Consider the following 21,514-nt stretch of genomic DNA (forward strand, 5'->3'; position numbering starts at 1 on the left):
TTTGATTCTAGGAATCTTTTAATTATATCTTTGATTTCTTCTATTACCCAGTAGTTTCAAAGCAGAATGTTATTCAGTTTCCATATCTGAGATTTTTTTCCCTTGCTCTTTCTGTTATTGATTTCTATTTTTATAGCATTATGATCAGAGAAGATGCTTTATATTATTTCAATGTTTTTGAATTTGTTGAGGCTTGCTCTGTGGCTTAAAATGTGGTCTGTCGTGGAGAATAATATATAAGCATTGGAAAAGAATGTGTACTTTGTTGCTGTTGGGTGAAGTGTTCTGAATATGTGATTGAGTTGGTTGATTATGTTATTTAGATCGTCTGTGTCTTCGTTGAGTTTCTTTCTAGTTGTCGTGTCCTTCACTGAGAGTGGAGTGTTAAAAAAATCTCCTAGGATTATTGTGGAAGTGTCTATTTCTATTTTCAGTGCTTTCAGAGTTTGTTTTATGTATTTTGGACCTCTGTCATTGGGTGCGTATGTATTTATTATGGTTATGTCCTCTTGGTGAATTGACCCTTTAGTCATTATATAATGTCCTTCCTTGTCTTTTATGTTGGACTTTGCCTTACAGTCTATTTTATCAGAGATTAATATTGCCACTCCTGCTCTTTTTTGGTTATTGTTTGCTTGATGTATCTTTTTTCCATCCTTTAAGTTTAGTTTATTTATATCTTTGTTTCACCTTTGTTTCTATGGTGTGTCTCTTGCAGACAGCATACCAATGGGTCTTTTTTTTTTTTTAATCCATTCTGCCACTGTCTGTCTCTTACTGGTGCATTTAGTCCATTTACATTTTCAGTGTGATTATTGATAAGTATGAGTTTATTACTGTCATTTTGTATTTTTTTTTTTTTTTTAGCATTGATCATTTCTCTGTTCTGCTTAGTTTTCTGTTCTGAGTTCTTTTTGATAGCGGATTTTCTTTTCTTTTGTTGGTGGTGGTTTTGTGTGTGCTGAGTCTTTATGATTTTCTTCTTTTATATTTTGATGAGTAGGTTTGTTAACTTTCTTTGTAGTTACCCTGAAATTTACCTTTATCTTCCTAAATTTAAAGCAGTCATTTATTTCTTGACATTGCCTTGACTTCCTCTCAGTATGAAGTTCTAAACCTATACCCTTTATTCCCCATTTATGTTTTGAAGTGGTCATCAGTTGCAGATTGATGTCTCTGGTTCTGTTATCCATCTTTTAGCTTTATCTTATTTTTGAGAGTTATTTATCTGGGTTGATAATCTGGCTGATGTTGTCATGTATTTTAATCTCAGGTTGTTGTCTGGTGTTCATGGTTTTCTGTCCGAAGGACTCCTTGTAGCATTTCTTGTAAAGTTGGTCTAGTTTTTACAAATTACCTTATTTTCTGTTTATCTGGAAATGTCCTAATTTCTCCATTATATTTGAGGGATAATTTTGCTGGATATGTAATTCTTTGTTGGCAGTTTCTTTCTTTCAAGGTTTTATATATGTCATTTCATATATACAATGGCGATATATGATTAGTAATCAGAGCTTAGCCTTATCAATATCCCTTTGTAGGTGATCTTTCATTTTTTCTGGGCTGCTTTCAGGATTCTTTTTTTGCCTTTGGTTTTGGGAAATCTGATTAAGATATATCTCAGTGTTCTTTTGGGATCTATCCTGCATGGTCTTTGTTGTGCTTCTTGAATGGTTATCTTCTCATCTTTCATGATATTAGGGAAGTTTTCTGACAGCAAATCTTCAGTAATTCTCTATGCTTTTTGTTGTCTCCTACCCTTCTGGGATCCTGATCACATATAAGTTATTTCTCCTGATAGTGGCCCACATAACTTTTAGGCTTTCTTCATTTTTCTTCATTCTTTTATTGATTGATTGATTGCTCTTCGAACAGATTAGTGTCAAGGAATTGTCTTCTATTCTGCTGATCCTGTCTTCCATTGTTTCAATCCTACACCTATGACCTTCCATTGCATTATCTATTTCTGAAATTTTGTTGTTAAGCTTCTGGATTTCTAGTTGCTGTTTTTGTATGGTTTCCAATTGTATGTTTATTTTGTCATTTTGTTCTTGTATTGTTTTCCTGAATTATTCTAGCTTTTTTTCTGTGCTTTCCTTGCCTTTTTCTGTGTTTTCTTTAGCTTTGTCTGTATTTTCTGTAGTTTTGTCTGTGTTTTCCTTGCAGACCCTATACATAAGTCTTTTGTATTCCTTATCAGTTAGCTCCATTACCTTTTCTTCCTCAGTGAGGTTTTCTGGTTCTTTATTTTGGACATGCTGGGGCCATCTTGCCCTGCTTCTTTAGGTGATTTTCTATTGTCTATTTTCTCTGAGACATTAAGGGCTTATTGTATTTATTTTTTAATCGTATAATTATTTGCTGGGCCCTGGGTTTTTTGTTTTGTTTTGATGATTCCTGGCAAGCGTGGCTGGCATGGTGCTGTGGTTGCTGGACTGGCTGTGCTGGAGTACTCCTACCTGTCTCTGGGTGAGTGGGGCAGGAGGTAGGTGTGGGAGTTCAAATCTCTGTTTACTGGTCTGGCATGGCAGCTGAGAGTGGGGTAGTCGAGATTTGGGCCCCATCTGTCTCTGGTTTGATGGTGCAGGAGTTGGGAGTGATGCTTTCCATACAGGTAGAGTGGCCAGTGTGGTGGATGTGGCAGGTGAGTGGGGGCATGGTTGTCACCTCTCACCTTTTAGGGGGTGTGTGTGGCAGAAAGGGGGTGGCAGGTGGAACTTTGCCTTTCTTGGGTTGGAAGAAAGGAAGTGACAGCAGGCAGATGTGTGCTCAGTCATGCCAATCCACCTATTGGTGAGTGCAGAAAGGGAGCAAAGTGCAGCGGGAAGATGTGCACTTGCACCACTTCCACCTCATGCTGGGTAGGGAGAGGGAACAATGGGCCTGGGGAGGATGCACATGCAGTCACTGAAACGCCACCCCTCACTGGGCAGGGTGAGGAATGGGGGTACACTAGGCCAATATGCTTGCATTCATGCCACTTCCACCTCGTGCTGGTTGGAAAAGGGAAGAAGGGGTAGCAGGGGGATGCCTGCTCAGTTGTGCAGTTTCTGCCATGCACCAGGCAGGGGGAGGGAGGAAGAGGCTGCAAGGATGTGCACACACAGTCTTGACACTTCTGCCCATCACTGGGCAGGTTGAGAGAGGGAGTCACGCTGAGTGGAAATGTGCCTGGTGGCACCACCTTTGCCTCATACTGGTCAGAGGGTGGGAGGAAGGGAGGGCAGGGGCATGTGTGCACATTTGAAGCCCTCAATTAATAGGTTCTTGTCAAGGAGACTAGCAAATTGAAGTCAGCCAGACGCAGAGTTGGAAGAACAGAAAGTTTTATTCACAGCTTGCAAACTGGGAGACAGGAAGGGTCTTGTGACCTAAGGCTGCCAGCTCCCTCAACCAGGGCAAATTTGCTCCTTTTCTAGGGAGTGACATACATGTGCATAAACAGTGAGGGGAGGATCTTCAGCCTTGTGATAGGAAGATGCACACACAGTCTACATAATTTTAGTGAATGGGTTTTTGCGCATGGCTCTAGAAAAACTGTGCATGGCCCTAAAAAAATGGTGATGGCTTGCTACTGCCACCCCAGGAAGGCCATGTAACGGGTAAATTCGGAGTCAATGCAGCTGCATCTTAGCATCCTGCCAGGAGAAGAGAAGAAACCTGGGGATTCAACCAATGGTGGTGAAGTGTTATAAAAGTTGTAAGAAAAATGTAGCAAGAGTAGACTTTTCTGAAAAACAGCTATTATGGAATGGTTAATAACCCTTTCATGACTGCCTGTTTCATTCCCTCTTCTAATATTGGTCCCTTTGATCTTAAAGGGAAATAGGGGCGAAGGTCATTCTTTTGTAACTTTTTCAAGTTGAGTAGGGCAGTTGCTCTGGAATGATGGGACCTTTATAAAATTTATTTACTGTTTTTTTCTGGAGGGATGGGTTGGAAGCCTTGCTGAAGCATCATTTGAAAGTGGAATTTTTCAAGTCTTGAGGAAATAAAAAGGAGTTTAAACAGACATGGTCTAAAGATTAGGAGAAGAAAGATCACAACTAGGCGTCCTATTAAGGGAAGGAACCAGGTGAGCAACAGGAGTGCGTTTTTCACAGTCTGTCACATGTCCTGAGCTTTCGATCTCTGATTAAAATTGTGAAGCCATTGGGCCTGGTCATAGATTCTTTTTTACATTAATCTCAACTTGACCTGATGAATTGATAGATGTGCAACAAGAGGTGTTGGTGGCTGCATACACTCTCCCTTGTTTTGCCAACAAGAAGTCAAATGTAATTCTGTGGTCCAGAACCACTTTGACTAGGGAGTCTAATGAATTCTGTTGTACTTTTATCACTTGGCCTGTGGACCATGTTATAGTCTCGATAGTTTGAGTTAAGTTCCTTAGGGTGTCTTTATGATAGGCAAATCTTCCCCAGGGGGCAAGCATCCCTATGGTGACCCCTATCCCCATGAGTATGAGTCTTATGGCTCTCTTATGGCGGGTGGCATTGAAGGGAGTGAAAATTTGCACAGTGGTTTGGGCTGAGGTCAGGAAACCCAAATGTGTATTCACCACCATGGATCATGGTTGGTTGTCCTCTCTCAAAGGCCTATAGCAGTCCAACCTGTTTAAATAGAGTATACAGATACAGGAAACAGAATATGAACACCAAGGTTTTTAGCAATCTTAAGAGTCTTTGAGGAACCTCACTCACGTGTGGAGGAGGTGTCAGGAAAATGAGTACTTAAGATCCTTGGCTGACTCACAGGTCTAGATTGATAGTGTTGGTTAGCTCATCCCTCACTGAGGAAAGAAGGCAAGGCCACAAGCAGAGGTTTGGCAAGCAAAAGCTAAGGGCCCTTTTATGATTAGGGTTACTTATTAAGATTCTTCCAAAACAGGAGCTTAAGGTCTTCTCATGGCTTAACAATCCAACCACTTTTCATGGTCTCTTTGTCTAGTTCTCTGGTACTAAGACTTGCTGGGGTGGTTGTTGGTTTTACTTGGAAAGAAGAATATGTGGTTAGTAACAGCAAATAAGGTTTCTCCCATATCAGCTGGAGGTCTTGATCCTCTTTCCAATGTTTCAACAAAGCTCAATCTCTTGATAAGAAGTGATGTAAGGGCCCATCAGGTGGGTCCAGCAGCCTCCAGGCTGCATAGTCTTTTATTTCAGTTAAGGAGGCTTGCATTCGTGAGAGAAAAGTCCTAACCTGATCTTTAGGATCTACCTCACTGTTAGGATACTGGGAATAGTCTGTTTGGAATGGTCTCCCATTCATCATTTCATAGGGGCTTAAATTAAGCCTGTTTTTAGGGGCTATCTGAATTCTCAAGAGAGCCAGTGGTAGGGCCTTTATCCATTTTAGTCTAGTTTCATGACATATTTTTGTTATAGTTTTCTTCAGGGTATGATTCATTTTTTCTCTCTTTCTAGAAGACTGTGGTCTCCAGGCAGCATGCAATCTCCAAGTAATGTTGAGTGCCTTTGAAACCTGTTGAGTTACTTTGAAACCTGTTGAGTCTGACTAGTAATGGACATGTCAAATCTTGGAACAATTTGTTCTAACAGAACCTTTGATATTTCAAAGGCTTTCTTCATCCAAGTTGGAAATGTCTCTATCTAATTAGAAAAAGTGTCTACAAATACTAGAAGGTACCTAAGGTTTCCAGGTGCCTTAGGCATGGTTGTAAAATCTACTTGTCAGTCTTCAGCTGGACCATTTCCTGTAAACTGGACACCAGGGAGCAGAAGAGGATAGTTTTTAGGGCTATTTTGGGTGCAAGTATGGCATTGTTTTTTAATTCTTTTTATGGTCTGAAGAAGCTTTTTCCCTGCAAAGTGCCTCTTTATCTATTGGGTTGTAGCCTCCATTCCCCAATAGGTGGCTTCATGTAAGGCCCTCAAAATGCTCTATGCTGTAAGTTGTGGCAAGTAGGTTAATTCCTGCAGGGCTTTTATACCACTCATGTGATTGGTTGGGGTCTAGTGAAAAATCCTCATTCTTTTATTAGCTCATAATCCTCCTCTGTGTATGTTGGACTGAAGTGTTCCTGAGGATGGTGAATGATCAGGCCCTTATTGATGGTGGTTCATCAGTCTGGGATGTCTTTCTAGCTGTTTGTTTTGTTGTGAGTCAGCTAAGGCATTACCCCTTGCCTCAGAAGTGTTTTCTTTTTGGTATCCCTTACAGTGAACTACTGCTACCTGTTGAGGCATTTGAACGGCTTTCAACAGTGTTAAAATCTGTTCTCCATGTTTTATCTCTTTATTTGCTGATGTTAAAAGGTCCCTCTCTTTCCATATTGCTGCATGTGCATGGATTACGCCAAAGGCGTGATGATAATTGGTCCAGATTTTCATGGTCTTACCTTCTGCCAAGGTTAGGGCTTGAGTTAGAGCAACAAGCTCAGCCTTTTGGGCACAGGTCCCTACAGGCAGGGGTTTGGCTTCAACAACCTGTGGGGGTTTGAGGGAAACAACAGCATATCTAGCCCTCCTCTTTCTTCTGTCTGTGAAACTACTCCCATTAACATACCATTGAAGACCTTTCTCGAAAGGAGAGCCTCAAACGTCTGGTCTGCTGGAGACTGTTTCTTTTATGGTCTGTAAACAATCATGTATTAGAGGAGGATTTTCAGGGATTGACAGTAGTGCGGCTGGATTTCACTGGGTTCCGGTGAACAGAGTTACAGCTGGGTTGTCTAGTAGGATGGCTTGGTATTTACCCAGTCGGCCTGTGGTCAGCCATATCCCTCCTTTTTGTTTCAGAAGGGCAATCACGGCATGAGAGGTGTGCACAGTCCGTGGCTGGTGCAAGGATAGTTTTTTGGCTTCTGGAATTATTTCACAGGCAGCTGCTACTGCTCTTAGGCAGGGAGGCCATCCCTGCGCTGGCAAGTCCAATTGCTTGGAGAAGTATCCTACAGGTCTCTGGTGAGGCCCAGACTTTGGGTAAGGACTCCCACGGCCACCCCTCCCCATTCATGCATGTAGAGGTGAAAAGGTTTTTCCAGGTCGGGAAGGCCCAGAGCGGGAGCTCTTAACAGTGCAGCCTTTATTTCTTTAAAAGCCTGTTGACAGCTAGGAGTCCAGACAAATGGATCTCCATCCCCCTGTTTTGTAGCTTCATAAAGGGGTTTTGCTCTCAGTCCAAAGTTCAGAATCCAGATTCTGCAAAATCCAGCCATACCCCAAAATTCCTTAAGTTCCTGTCTGTTGGATGGTTCCCAGGTAGCACATACAACCTCTTTATGTGTGAGTGACAGGGTTCGAGTTCCCTGTGATATGAGGAACCCCAGGTATTGGACTTGTAGCTGGGATATAGGGACCTTTTCTTTAGAGACGTTATACCCTAGTCGAGCTAGGATGTTCAGGGCCTAAATGGTGTTTTGTTAGAGGCTTCCATGCCCTTGCTGGTGATGAGAAGATTGTCAACATATTGGAGCAGGACACCCTCCTCTAACTTAAGGCCCTGGAGATCCTGACTGAGTGCCTCCCCAATGGTGGATGGGCTGTTTTTCAGTCTCGGGGTGGCTACAGTCCAAGTTAATTGGGACTTGTGTCCTGTATTGTGGTCTTCTCATTCAAAGGCAAACAGGGCCTGAGATTCTTGGGCAATGGGAATGTAGAAAAATGCATCTTTTAAATCAAGCATGGAGAAGTAGTTACAGTCTCCAGGTATTACAGCTAAGCAAGGTATAGCGGTTCAGAACAACTTATGATTTGGTTGATGGCTCTCAGGTCCTGTACCATCCTATATTCTCTGTTGAGTTTCTTTACCAGCAGGATGGGCGCGTTGTATTCTGACTGCCATGGTGAAAGCAGTCCCATTTTCAAGAATTGACTTACCAGTTTCTGAAGTCCTTCTCAAACCTCCCTTCTCATGGGGTTGGGAGTCCCAATCCCTTCTTTTAGTTTGATTACCACCGGGGCTGCAGATACTGCTCTCCCAGGCTCTCTCATCCACTCCTGTTCTGGCCAATACCTCTCTTAAAGGGAATTGGCCCACCTCTGGATAACCCTCCTTATCGATACTCTGGCTAGTTGAGGAAACAGACTGTCCCTGGCCAAATGTAGCACCACTGCAGCTGTGAGGTGGGGAAACCATTCTTGTTCCTGGGGTCCCAGGATCAGCAGGGGCTGCTCCCAAGGCCCCAGGGCTGGGGTCGGCAGGAATCACTTGGGGAATCTGAGGGTAAATAGGGTTATATGGAGGTGGTGGTCCTGTCACAACCTCGGACTTTTATGTCTCGAGAGCCTGTTTAGACTTCTTATTGACCTAAACCATCAGTTTGCATTGTCGTTGTAATTATAATACGGAGTCATGAACATTTGAACATAAGGTACCTCATCCCACTTAATGGGTTTTCTTACAAAACAAACCTAACTGCAAAATGGTATTATAATTCAACTTCCCTTGGTCAGCCACTTCTCCTGATCTTCTAAGTTATATTGAGACCTCAAATGCACCCTCCTGGTGTCACCAGTTTTAAAAAAATCCCGATGGGTCAAGATGTACTCTAAGGGGGATAGTTTAGGGGTGGACTGACCAACACCCATCTTCTTTATAGATCTTATCCCTTCTAATTAGTAGTCCAGGGGAAGGATGTATTCGAGAGGCCCTGGAGAGGCGCAGAGCTTGGTTACCTCAACAAATAATCTCAGGAAACAAGCGGCGCAATTCAGGTATCTTCTAGAGCCAATATTTGTAAAGGGGTGAGGGTCAGGGTGTATTTTTTCAGAGTGTCTGCTCTAGCTAAGTTGATGTCTTATACAAGACTCAGTATCTAAAATTAGAATCTTTCAGTACACGCCTTGGAAGACAGAGAGAGATAAAACCGTCCTGCGCAGGGAGGATCCTGTAGAGTATTCTAGCTAACACACAAGACAAATTGGGAGGCCCAAGACACAAAGACAATATTCCTTAACCAGATTCCCATAACAGATCCTGACCAAAAAAATATGCAGGGGTTGAGACAAGAAACCACATGGAGACCTGTGCCCTCATGCAGGTGGGGACTCAGCCTCAGGACACAGAGACAGTCTCCCCAGGTGTCCTCCGGGTATGGGGATCAAGGGCTGTGCCCTCATGCAGGTGGGAACTCGGACCCAGGACACAGCGAGACTACCACAAGGCCTAATAACACCCATTGCCAAGGACACAATCCACCACCTACTAGCTACTCCAAAATGAAACTTAAAATAGGCACCTGTTTTGAGGCGCTGTCAGAACGTTTCTCTTCTCCAGTGTGGGACTTTCAGGTTGTCTGGTCCCGGGTTGGTGCTGCCCGGAAACTCCTCCCCAGCCAATGGAGGATCAAGGGCGCCCTTCGGAGGAGGTTTCAGGACCTGACTTACCCCAAAGCCAGAGTCTCCGCTGAGTCCCATCTGGGGTGCCAAATGAAGCCATCAACTAATAGGTTCTTGTCAAGCAGACTAGCGAATTGAAGTCAGCCAGACACAGTTGGAAGAGCAGAAAGGTTTATTCACAGCTTGCAAACTGGGAGACAGGCAGAGTCTCATGACCTGAGGCTGCCAGCTCGATCAATCAGGGCAGATTTGCTTCTTTTATAGGGAGTGACATACATATGTATGAACAATGAGGGGAGGATCTTCAGTCTTGTGATACGAAAATGTGCGCACAGTCCGCATAATTTTAGTGAATGGTTTTTTGCACGTGGCTCTAGAAAAACTGGGCATGGCTCTAGAAAAACTGTGCGTGGCCCTAAAAAAATGGTGATGGCTTGCTACTGCCACCCCAGAAGGTCATATAGCCAGTAAATTCAGGGTCAGTGTGCCTGCGCCTCAGCCTCCTGTCAGGAGGAGAAACCTGGGAATTGACCAATCATGGTGAAGTGTTGTAAAAGTTGTAACAAAAATGTAGCAAGAATAGACTCTTCTGAAAAACAGCTATTATAGGATGGTTAATAACCCTTTCATGACAGCCTGCTTCACATTCACACCTTCACCTCAAATTGGGTGGGGGGAAGGAGGAGGGAGTAGCAGGCAGAATCTCTCCCTGCCTCACTGCCACTGCCCTCCATCAGGCCCTTGGGGGAGGGTATAGGCACAGGCAGGTGTGCATGTGGGGGTGCACCTAGTCCTCCTGGTTAGGTGCACAAGGGCTTTTAGTGGGCAGGATTGGGTATGGTAGAGAAGAAGAGAAGAGGCTCGTGTTGTGGTCCCAGGTCAGGTGAGGTGGTCAGGGTATGGGACCCTCTGCTGCCTTTGATCAGGAAGATGCTGCCTTTGATCAGGAGGATGGGGTGAGGAGAATGCATATCTCCAACTAGGATACAGGGGTATCATGGCACCTTGTGCCTGCTGCAGCCAGCAAGTGGGCACTGTCCCCACTCGAGTGTGAGAAGGGGGGTCGCCCAGGGTCCAGTTGGATGGGACACCTCCTGGTGAAACTCCACAGGCCCACTGCCTCTTGCACACCAATCACCCCGAGATCAGGGGCCGCCACTCTTGAGTATCTGTGGTTCCGGATCTTGGCTCCCTCCCTGTTTCTGCTTCTCTCCATATGTGTCTACAGAGTTTCTCTATCTCTTCTGGGAAAATCGCGAAGTTCCCTTCCTGTGTTCTTCACCTGGGGTCGCTGCTGGCTTTGTCCTAAGATGGCTGTGTCAGGCAGGGATGGCTGGCTGACCTCCTCCATCTGCGCTACTCCTTGTTCCCTGCGTTCACTCACTTTTTCCTATCAGTCGGTATTTGGTTCAGTTCTTAGCCTTTCTTTTTTGATGATCAGGGTTCCTGGATTGCTGTCTGCTTCTGTTTCACTTGTTTTTTTGGTCTTTGATGTGGGGGGAACTTTTTGGTACAGGCAACTAAGCCACCATCTTGGCTCTGCCCCCAGAATTTTTGTTTTCTTTATGTTGAATTGTAATCCATACTGAAGGCTATAGTCTTTGATCTTCATCAGTAAGTGCTTCAAGTCCTCTTCACTTTCAGCAAGCAACGTTACGCCATCTGCATATTACAAATTGTTAACGAGTCTTCCTCCAATACTGATGCCTCATTCTTCTTCACATAGTCCAGCTTCTCGGATTATTTGCGCAGCATGCAGATTGACTAGATGTGAGGAAAGGATACAACCCTGATGCACAACATTTGTGATTTTAAACCACACAGTATCCCCTTGTTCTGTATGAACAACTGCCTCTTGGTCTATGTACAGGTTCTGCAAGAGCACAATTAAGTGTTGTGAAATTTCCGTTCTTCTCAATGTTATCCATAATTTATTATGATTCACAGAGCCAAATGCCACTGCATAATCTATAAAACAAAAGTAAACATCTTTCTGGTATTTCTGGTTTCAACCAAGATGCATCTGACATCAGCAATGATACCCCTGGTTCCAAGTCCTCTAAAGGTTACAGCCTAGGAAAACCCGGGCGGTTCTACCCCGTCCTTTAGGGTCACTCTGAGCTGGAATCAACTCAAAGGCAAACAAGCGAAGCCCATTTGTGTGTGTGGTAAGTACATAGGCAACAGCACATTTTTGTGTGTGGTAAGTACATAGGCAACAGCACATTTGCTACTTCTATCATCTTCACATGCACAGTTAAGTGACATTAATTATGTTTATGTTGTTCAAGCTCCACTCTTAACTGTTCACGAATTTTTCCATTATCCTTATCAGAAACTCAGTATCCCCTAAGGTTTGTGTCTTCCTTTCCTCCTCTCTCCCACCCACTCCCGTAACCAGTAAGGAAACTCTGGCATCCGTACACTGGCCTATTCTAGATCTTTCATATACGTGTGTTGATACAATATTTGTCCTTTTGTGACCGACATATTTCATTCAGCAAAATGTTTTCCAGGTTCATTTCTTGAAGTGACACTGTGAGCAGCCGAATAGCTGGGGGAATTCGAGGACAAACCTGGAGAACCAGCGATAAAGATTCGATTCAGGTCTAGTCACACGGTTGCTCCGAATGATTCTTTACCCGCAAGGTGGGCAGTTGCCATCACAGAAGCCCCAGGGAGGTTTTGCCAAGTTCTCCCACGCGGCTCTCTCCGGCGTTCTCTGCAAGTCACGGCAGGAACCGCGGAGCCCCGGAAGGCGGGGCTGTTTCGCGGGGTCCACTCCCCCGCTCGAGGGCGCTGCCCACGCCCGCGCCTGCGCACTTCGCCCCAGCTGCCCCGGCACACACCCGCCCATGCGCGCAAAGCGCCCTCCAGCAGTCGCTCTGACGCGCCATCCCACTCTGAGCGCGCAGCCTAGTCCGCTCTCCGCACAGGTGCCCTACACCTCACCTTCGGGTCTCTGGTCCGCGCCGCCGCCTCCTCACCCGACCATGTCGTCCTGCAGCCGCGTGGCCCTGGTGACCGGGGCCAACAAGGGCATCGGCTTCGCCATCGCGCGCGACTTGTGCCGGCAGTTCTCGGGGGACGTGGTGCTCACGGCGCGGGACGAGGCGCGGGGCCGGGCGGCGGTGCAGCAGCTGCAGGCCGAGGGCCTTAGCCCGCGCTTCCACCAGCTGGACATCGACGACCTGCAGAGCATCCGCGCCCTGCGCGACTTCCTGCGCCGCGAGTATGGGGGGCTTGATGTGCTGGTCAACAACGCAGGCATCGCCTTCAAGAGTAAGGTGCTGGGGACCGGCGTCCCAGGGGCGCCCGCCTCGGAGGACGCTGCGGTGGGGCCCCTTGCGCCTATGGGGTTGGGGGAGGCCTCCTTAGGGAAGGAGAGGGAGGGATCCGGCGGTGGGCGGGGGAGGGAGAGGGGAGAGCCGAGGCTGTCCGGAGTTGGAGGACTTCCCAGCCAGAGGGACCTTATGTTTCCCTGGCAGGGCTCTTGGATGTCTTTTCCAGGTTTTTTCAAACAATTTCTCTTTGATTCGACTTTAGGGCAGTTGTCTGAGCTTTTAGCTTTGTATTTTGGAATGATAAAGAAGTTGAAAAAAAAGTACACAAAGTCTTGTGCACCCTGTACCCAGCCTCCCCCATTGGTACCATCCTATAAACTACAGGACGTCATCAGACCAGAAAGTTGGCATTGGCGCAGTGCTACTAACCGGTGCCAGGCTTTTCAGAATTCACCAGATTTCACAGTAACTCTTTTTGGGGGGTGTTGGGGACTAATCGCTCTATGACTTTGGTACATTGCTACAGTTTATTAACTCTGTTCTTTTCTCCCCAAAAGATGCTGATCCTACACCCTTTCATATTCAAGCAGAGGTGACACTGAAAACAAACTTTTTCGGCACCCGAGATGTCTGCACGGAGTTGCTGCCCCTGATAAAACCCCAAGGTAAGTCTGGGATGAGGAACACCGTTCTAGCGCCCAGCCCGCTGGAGCTGCCCTCTGCCGGCCCCTGACCCATCTCCCCAGCTCCTGCTTGCTCACAGAGCCCCAGCTACACCGGCCCCTCCCTGTGTCTCTACCCTGCCAGGTGTCGTTCTCCTTCAGGACTTTGTATTCCTCCAAGGGCCATCGTGGGTGCTCCGTCCTGCAGATCTTTGCACACCTGGCTCTTTCTGATCCTTAGCTCAGATGCCCCTCACATGTTGGATTCCCTTAGGATTCCCCTCTCCTTCCTTTCTGTCCCTGTACCTATACTGTACCCATTGCCATTGAATCGACTCCAACTCATAGTGATGTTACTCGGTTCGGGGGAGCAGGACTCTAATTGGTGATTGGCGCACTATTACCAATTCATTAAATAAATTTTTTTAAATAATATTTGATTATGTTCTTGTTGAAGGTTTACATAGCAGTCTAGGTTCTCATTCAACAATTTCTACACACATTTTTTAGTGATGTTGGTTACATACTTCGCAATATGTATTCTCATTATTTCTGTTCTGGTTGGGCTGTTTCCGTTAATCTAGTTTCCCTGCCCCCTTAATCTCTCATCTTTGCTTTAGAATAATTGCTCACCATTTGATCTCCTATAGATGAATTTTTAAAGGAGCACAGTACTTACCAGTAATATACTTATTTTGTGAGCCAGTCTGTTATTTAGTTTAAGGTGACCTCAGGGGCAAGTTTTGGTTCAAGGTTTAAAGAATATCTCAGGGCAGTAGTCTCAAGGAGGCCTGTAGTCTCAGTTGATGCAGTAAGTCTGGATGTTTTAAGAATTTGAGGTTCTATTCCACATTTTTCTTCCATTTCATCAGGATCCATCTGTTGTAGCCCAGATCAGAATGGTTGGTAGTGGTAGCTGGGCACCGTCTAGTTTTTCTGGTCTCAGGGTAGATGGGCCTGTAGTTCGTGTAGACCATTAGCCCTGTAGATTGGTTTCTTCTTTTAGTCTTTGGTTTCCTTCTTTTTCTTTTGCTCCAGATGAGTACAGATCAATAGTTATATCTTAGATGGCCACTTCCCAGTTTTTGAAACCCCTGAGTAAAAATTTTAAAACAACAACAACAAAAAAAATAGTTGCTATTGAGTTGATTCCAACTCATAGCAGGGCCATGTAAGTCCGAGTAGAACTTTGCTCCACTAAGTTTTCAGTGGCCGATTTTTCAAAAGTATATCACCAGGCCTTTCTTGCAAGGCTCCTCTGGGTGGACTTGAACTCCAGCCTTTCAGTTATCAGCCGAGTATGTTAACCATTTGCACCTCCCAGGGACTCCACCAATTCATTAAACCAGCTGCAGTCGAGTTGATTCTCACTCATAAAGACCCAATATGTTTCAGAGTAGAACTGCTCCACGTGATTTTCATGGCTGTGACCTTTGGGAAACAGATCACCAGGCCTTTCTTCTGAAGTACTTCCGGGTAGTTTCCATCCACCAGCCTTTCAGTTAGTAGCCCAGCCCTTAACCATTTGCGCCAACAATTCAATAGACCCTCCTAAATCTGTCATCTGTCCACAACACTCCCAAAGCTCGAGACCCACATATTTGTCTTCCTGCCTCTCATCCCCTCCTGACCGCCCTCCCTCCCCCACCCTGCCCTTCCCTCCACATCAAAGCAGACATTTCTGAAGAGGTACTCTTCCTGTCTCATCAGTCATCTTGCTCAGTGACCCCCCCCCATCCACCAGGCCAGGACCCTGGAGGTCACCATGGCTCACCTCCTGAAAATCATGTACCAGGTCTTAAGAGTTTGCCTGTCAGTTTCTCCGCAGTTCATCACCTCCATCCCTGCTCCAGCTCAGGCCCTCCACTGTCATTTCTGGGCAAGGGCAAGCCCACCTGAGTGATGGCCTTTCCTGGGTCTTCCTTTCCCTGCATCGTCTATACTGTCTCTGCAGACACCCCCCTTCTGAAAACCCCTCAGGAACAAGTCCAAGCTGCTTAGCCAGTGTATAGGGATCTCTGTAACCTGAGCCGGCCTAACTCCAGGCTCCTGTTAACTGCCTTGGGCATGCTCAGTGTTCTGGCCATAACAATTACCTGGTTTTTTCCTTGTAAACTACTGTAATCCTTACCCCAAGGTCATGGGATGGGAGGGGCACGCCATCCCAATAAATACACATCAATTAAGGCAAGCTGCCACAGTTAGGTTAAAGTGAGTGGCTTTGAGCTGAGTGCATGCGTGTACAGTTGCTCTCCAGTCTGCTTTTGTGGTGCTAGTTCTCTCCACTTTCCCACCCCTCCCCCTTCTTCCTGTCTATCCCCCTAGAAGGCTCCTTTTCCTAAGACTGGCTTAGTAGGGCCTTGAAGGGTGGCTCTTTCACATGTCCCCTGACTCCTCAATCACGCCAGCACCGGAAGGCAGGTCTAGAGCTCTGTATTAGTGCCCTGGATGGCCATGTCAAAACCCTACAACTTGGTGGCCTATAAGAGCAGAAACTTACTTTCTCACAGTTCTGAAGGCTAAGAGTCTGAGTTCAGGGTGTCGGCAGGGCCATGTCCTCTCCAAAGGCTCCAGAGGAGGATCCTTGCCCCTCCTCCCTTCTGGTAGCCCAGGGTTCCTTGGCTTGCAGCTGTAGCAGGACTCCAGTGTAACATGGCTGCTTTCCCTCCATGTGTCTCTGTGTCTCTTCTCTTTCTTAAGGACACCACTCCCTGGATTGGGACCCACCCTGCCGTGGTGTGGCCTCCTTTAGCTTAACTGATAACATCTTCAAAGACCCTATTTCCAAACAAAGTCATGTTCACAGGTCCCAGGGGGTAGGACTTTAACATAAATTTTGGGGGGACACATTCAGTACATAACTAGCTCCTTGTGCACCTGCTGCATCTTCTACACACAGTCGTCTTAGAACTCAGGCTTCCTCCTGGTCCATTGTGCTTGCTTAGGGGGGCTGTGTTAGTGCTTCTGTGCTGGGGCTTGGTCCCAGCCTGAGGGTTGAGGGTGCTCGTGGGTTTGTAAGGCAGGCTGTATTCATACAAGGTCTCTTGCCTGAGGAAAGCTAGAGTTTAATGGACATTTAATAAATGCTGTAGTCGTCTCACTATGAGAGCAAAATTTTCTTTCCTTTTGAAATAGGACAATTCTTCCATTTTGTTAGAAAAAGGTAGCCACAGTGTTTCCTGTTGCTGTGACTTTATTCTAGCCCTCTTTGGGAGAAAACTCAGGACAAGGCCTAGGCAGGGTAACCAGAAGGAAATACCGTCCTTCCTCCCCTGTCCTGGTCTCCTAGGGCTGTTGTAACACAGATCCCAGAGTTATTTTCTCACAATTCAGGAGACTAGACGTTTGAATTCAGGGCAGCAGCTCTGGTGGAAGTCTGTCTCAGCTCTGGGGAGGACCCTTGCCTTAGTCATCTAGTGCTGCCATAACAGAAATACCACAAGTGGATGGCTTTAACAAAGAGAAATTAATTTTCTCACAGTCTAGTAGGTTACAAGTCCAAATTCAAGGCGTCACCTCCAGAGGAAGCCTTTCTCTCTCTGTCAGCTCTGGAGGAAGGTCCTTGTCTTCAATCTTCCCCGGTCAAGGAGCTTCTCAGGCACAGGGACCCCATGTCCAAGGGATGCGCTCTGCTCCTGGTGCTGCTTTCTTAGTGGTATGAGATCCCCAACTCTCTGCTGGCTTCTCTTTCCTTTTATCTCTTGATAAAAGGTGCTGCAGGCCACACCCCAGGGAAGCTCTCTTTACCTTGGGTCAGGGAGGTGACCTGAGTGAGTCTGGTTTTAGAATCCCACCCTCATCCTCTCAACATAAAATTACAATCATAAAATGGAGGACAACCGAACAATACTGGGAATCATGGCCTAACCGAATTGATACACACATTTGGGGCGGGGGGCATAATTCAATCCGTGACACCCCTCTTCTCTTCCAGCATCCCTCTGTGGTCCCTGCTAAGATCTGCCCCCTTGTGCTTGCTGTCTCTGCCTGTGCTGCTCCTTATGCCTCTGAAGTGATCAGTGTAGGCCACTCCCTGCACAACAAGAAACCCCACTTCCCAAACAGAATCATATCCTCAGACAGAGGGTTTAGGATCCCAACACATATTTGCGGGGGAAGGGGCACAATTCAATTCATAACATCCCTGCTCTCTCAGAACCTAGGGCACAAAGAACAACCACGTGACCTCTGTGGGTGGCAGAAAATGTCCAAAAGGGTAACGCTTAGTGTGCTGTTTGGCGTGGAGAAGGAGAAAAGGAAGGGGGCGTGACCTTAAGGATTACTGAGGGATAATTGTTGACAGATAGATGCGGATTTCTGTTTGTTTTTTCCATCCTTTCTTTGAAAACAAAGTTATTAAAAAATACTCTAGCCACACAAAAAGATAAGAATACTACTACAACCCCATGTACCCACCTAACCTAACCTAACCTGTTGCCGTCGAGTTGATTCCGACTCACAGCAACTCACCGTCCAACTTAAAAAATGAGACAATGTCAATGCCGTTTAAGCCCCGTAATGCTTTCCTACCTTGTCTCCTTCACATGCCTCCAAACCACCATGCTCAGTTTGGAAAAATGCTTTATTTAATGCTAGTAGGCTATGGTTTTTTGGTTTTATTGTTCTTTTTAAGTTATATTTTATATATATTTAGAAAAGTAGGTGTTAAAAAACCCTGATTTCAGGAGGTACCACTTTTTGACTTTTCTAAAATCTGAAAATCACCAGACGACGGTTAGGAAACATGGTAGCAAAGGGACCCACTATGTTAGTTTTATTAGTGCTGCTGTGACACAGGAGCCCTGGTGGCACAGTGGTTTAGCACTTGGTTGCTAACCAAAAGGTCAGTAGTTCAAACCCACCAGCCGCTCCGTGGGAGAAAGATGTGGCAGTCTGCTTGCATAAAAATGACAGCCTTGGAAATCCTAGGGACACTTCTACCCTAGGGACAGTTCTACTCTGCCTTACAGGGTTACTATGAGTGGGAATCAACTTGTTGACAACTGGTTTTGTTTTGGTTTTGGTTTGTTTTTCTTGTAACACAAACACCACAAATGGGTGGCATTAAGGAACAGAAATTTATTTCCTCACAGTCCTGGACTCTCAAAGTTCAGATCAGGTCTTGGCCATGTCAGTGGTTTCTGTGGGCGTCTCCTCGTTTCCAGTGTCTGGTGGTGTCCTTGGCATTCTTTGCTTGTAGATGGGCCCTTACATGGCGCCTCTCTCCCCTGTGAGTGTCTCTGTGTCTATTCTGCCCTTTTCATAACTCAAAAGGGATTGGGTTGAGGACCCACCTTACACCGAAGTGACCTCATTAGCATCAGAAAAGAAAAACCATGTTTCCAAACAGGATCGAGTTCACAGATAAAGGGGACAGGACTTCAGGACCCACTTTGTGGAGGTCTATAAAGGATGGATGGAACAGACTGTTTGATGCTGTGTGCCAGGCATTTGGTATATATTTTCCCATTTTACTGAGACTTCAGGCATAAAATATCTCAAGGTCACATGCACAGCAGAATCTAGACCTAGGTCCTGTGACTTCCCAAATGAATTGAAATATTTTTTGCTGAGGAACCCTTTCTTAAAGTAAAGGTGTACTTAGCAGGCCCGTGTGACAGCTGATCGAGGCCGAGTCTTTCTCATCACATTGGCCTCCAGGACACCTCAGAGAACCCAAAGGGTTCCAGGAGACAGGAGCGTGTGGTAAAAGGACTGCAGTATATGGTGAAAACTGCTTGGCGTTTCAGAGACGTTGATAGCAGGTACTCTTGGAATAAGAAAAGACAGGGAATGTGATGAGTACAAACCCTTAAAAGGTCTAGAGGAGCCAGGCAGAGACTTAGTTCCCTGTCTGGACTATTAAAACAAAAACCAAACCAAACCCAGTGCCATTGAGTCAATTCCGACTCATAGCGACCCTATAGGACAGAGTAGAACTGCCCCATAGAGTTCCCAAGGAGCGCTTGGCAGATTCCAACTGCTGACCCTTTGGTTCACAGCTGTAGCACTTAACCACTACGCCACCAGGGTTTCCGTCTGGACTATTAGAACCCAGTAAAGTGTTTGAGGTTTGTTAACTCAGGAGGTGATACCTTTATAGTATTGCTTGTTATCCCAGGTGACTTGGCTGTTCATTTTGACACTGTGAGTTTAAAGACTGAGGCCCCGATACTGGGGCCTTACGGGTGTTTACAGGACTATGAGGGGTCAATCACTGCACAAACAGTTGTGGCTCAGTGTACAATTCGGTGTCATAAAGTACAGTCACAGTGTTGTACAGCCATCAGCACTCTACTTCCAGATCTTTTTTGTCACCCCAAAATGAAGGGTTATGATGTTTCCCATGTAATAATCATGTGAAAAGTTGCCATTTTTGTTCCATCAGGAGCCTAAAGCAAGCTTGGCAGTCTTGGTCTTGGTCTTCCCTGTGCATGTCTTTCCGTGTAATGGTGTGTACTGTGTTTCAGGCAGAGTGGTCAACGTGTCAAGCATGGTTAGTCTCGGAGCCCTAAGATCCTGCAGCCCAGAGCTGCAGCAGAAGTTCCGTAGTGAGACCATCACAGAGGAGGAGCTGGTGGCGCTCATGAACAAGTTTGTGGAAGATACAAAGAATGGGGTGCACCAGAAGGAGGGCTGGCCTAACACCGCATATGGTGTGTCAAAGATCGGGGTCACAGTCCTATCCAGAATCTATGCCAGGAACCTGAGTGCACAGAGGGGAGGTGACAAGATCCTCCTGAATGCCTGCTGTCCAGGATGGGTGAGAACTGACATGGCAGGGCCCAGGGCCACCAAAAGCCCAGAAGAAGGAGCGGAGACCCCCGTGTACTTGGCCCTTTTGCCCTCAGATGCTGACGGGCCTCATGGACAGTTTGTTATGGAGAAAAGAGTTGAGCGGTGGTGAGCTTGACTCCCAGCACCATTCTTGGGTGCCATTTTGTTCCCGTCCTGATTAAACCACAGGGCACTGACACTTGTCATCAACATCCCTATCAAGCACACACTTTCAGCTACTTACTAATCCTATGCATTCTTTTGTGATTTCCTCCATGATATCTTACAGGGAAAACTGTGTGTAATCGGTGAAAATAATGGCTGAGAATCAATAGATGAATAAAAATGATTCTTGATAAATGCCTGTTTTTGTGGATTGTTCACGTGCTGAGCCAGCTCCATTAAAAAAAAAAAAAATCCAACCAGTTGCTGTCGATTAGATTCAGCTCCAACCATGGCAAACTCCTGTGTGTCAGAGTAGAACTGCACTCCATAGGGTTTTCAGTGGCTGATCTTTCCATAGATAACCAGGCCTTTCTTCTGAGTTGCCTCCAGGTGGACTCCAGCCATCAAGCTTTTAGTTAGCAGCTGAGTACATTATTGAAATGTAATATAACCTAAAGATTATGTCAGAGGAAGGGACAGTATAACCCAGTGTCTGGCAAACTTTTTCCATAGAGGGCCAGATAGTATTTTTAGCTTTGCAGGCCACATGGTCTCTGTCACAGCTACTCAGATCTGCCATTGTGAACAAATGAGTGTAGCTGGGTTTGACCCACAGGCTTTTTTTTACCAACCTCTGGTGTAACAGGAACACTGGCAAAGGCAATACAGGCAGGTGTAACTTTGCCAGGGAATCACTTCTGTCATCAGAGCCACTAAAGCTACAGTGTGAAGGGAGGGCCACAATCTGTGAGTCAAGACAGGCGGTGACTTTCTCAAGACAACTCAAATGCAACACGGAGTTCCTATCTGCCTTTTCTCTCTTTTCCCTTAGTTTGTTGAACTCTCCAAAGGAGCTCTTTTAGACAGTGGTTACTTTTAAGATTGAATGACTTAAAAAAAAATTGCTATCAAGTAGATTCTGACTCATGGTGACCCCGTGTATGTCACAGTAGAACTGTGCTCCATAGGGCTTACAGAGGCAGATTTTTCATAAATAGATTACTAATCATTTCTTCTGAGGCACCTCAGGGTTGACTCAAACTGTAAACCTTTTAGTTAGCAGGTGAGTGTGTTATCTGTTTGCACCACCTTAAAACAAAAACCTTAAGGCAAGTAAAATCCTTAGAACAGTGCTCAGTAAATGTTAGGTGCTGCTGCGCTGCTCCTTTGAGGGTCAGGTTCCGGAATCTTTCTTCTCTAGGGTGGTTGTTCCCTTTCACCCCGGACCAGACACTGACCTGCTCTTGATGAACCGAACTTGTCTTCCCTGATCAGATCGGCTTCTGCCTCTGAAGTAATAAGGGCTCTTACTACTCTGCTCCAG

At 45.9% G+C, this 21,514-nt stretch overlaps 1 protein-coding gene across 1 annotated transcript; it reads left to right on the forward strand.

Moving 5' to 3' along the window:
• Positions 1-12,171: 12,171 nt before the first annotated feature.
• Positions 12,172-20,385, forward strand: CBR1 (carbonyl reductase 1). Its single transcript, XM_064279439.1, has 3 exons — positions 12,172-12,584; positions 13,144-13,251; positions 19,719-20,385. The coding sequence occupies exons 1-3, from the start codon at positions 12,296-12,298 to the stop codon at positions 20,153-20,155; spliced, it is 834 nt and encodes a 277-aa protein (XP_064135509.1). The 5' UTR covers positions 12,172-12,295; the 3' UTR covers positions 20,156-20,385.
• The last annotated feature ends 1,129 nt before the right edge of the window (positions 20,386-21,514 follow it).

The sequence above is a fragment of the Loxodonta africana genome, chromosome 2 (assembly GCF_030014295.1).
Source record: "Loxodonta africana isolate mLoxAfr1 chromosome 2, mLoxAfr1.hap2, whole genome shotgun sequence".
Lineage (NCBI taxonomy): Eukaryota > Metazoa > Chordata > Mammalia > Proboscidea > Elephantidae > Loxodonta > Loxodonta africana.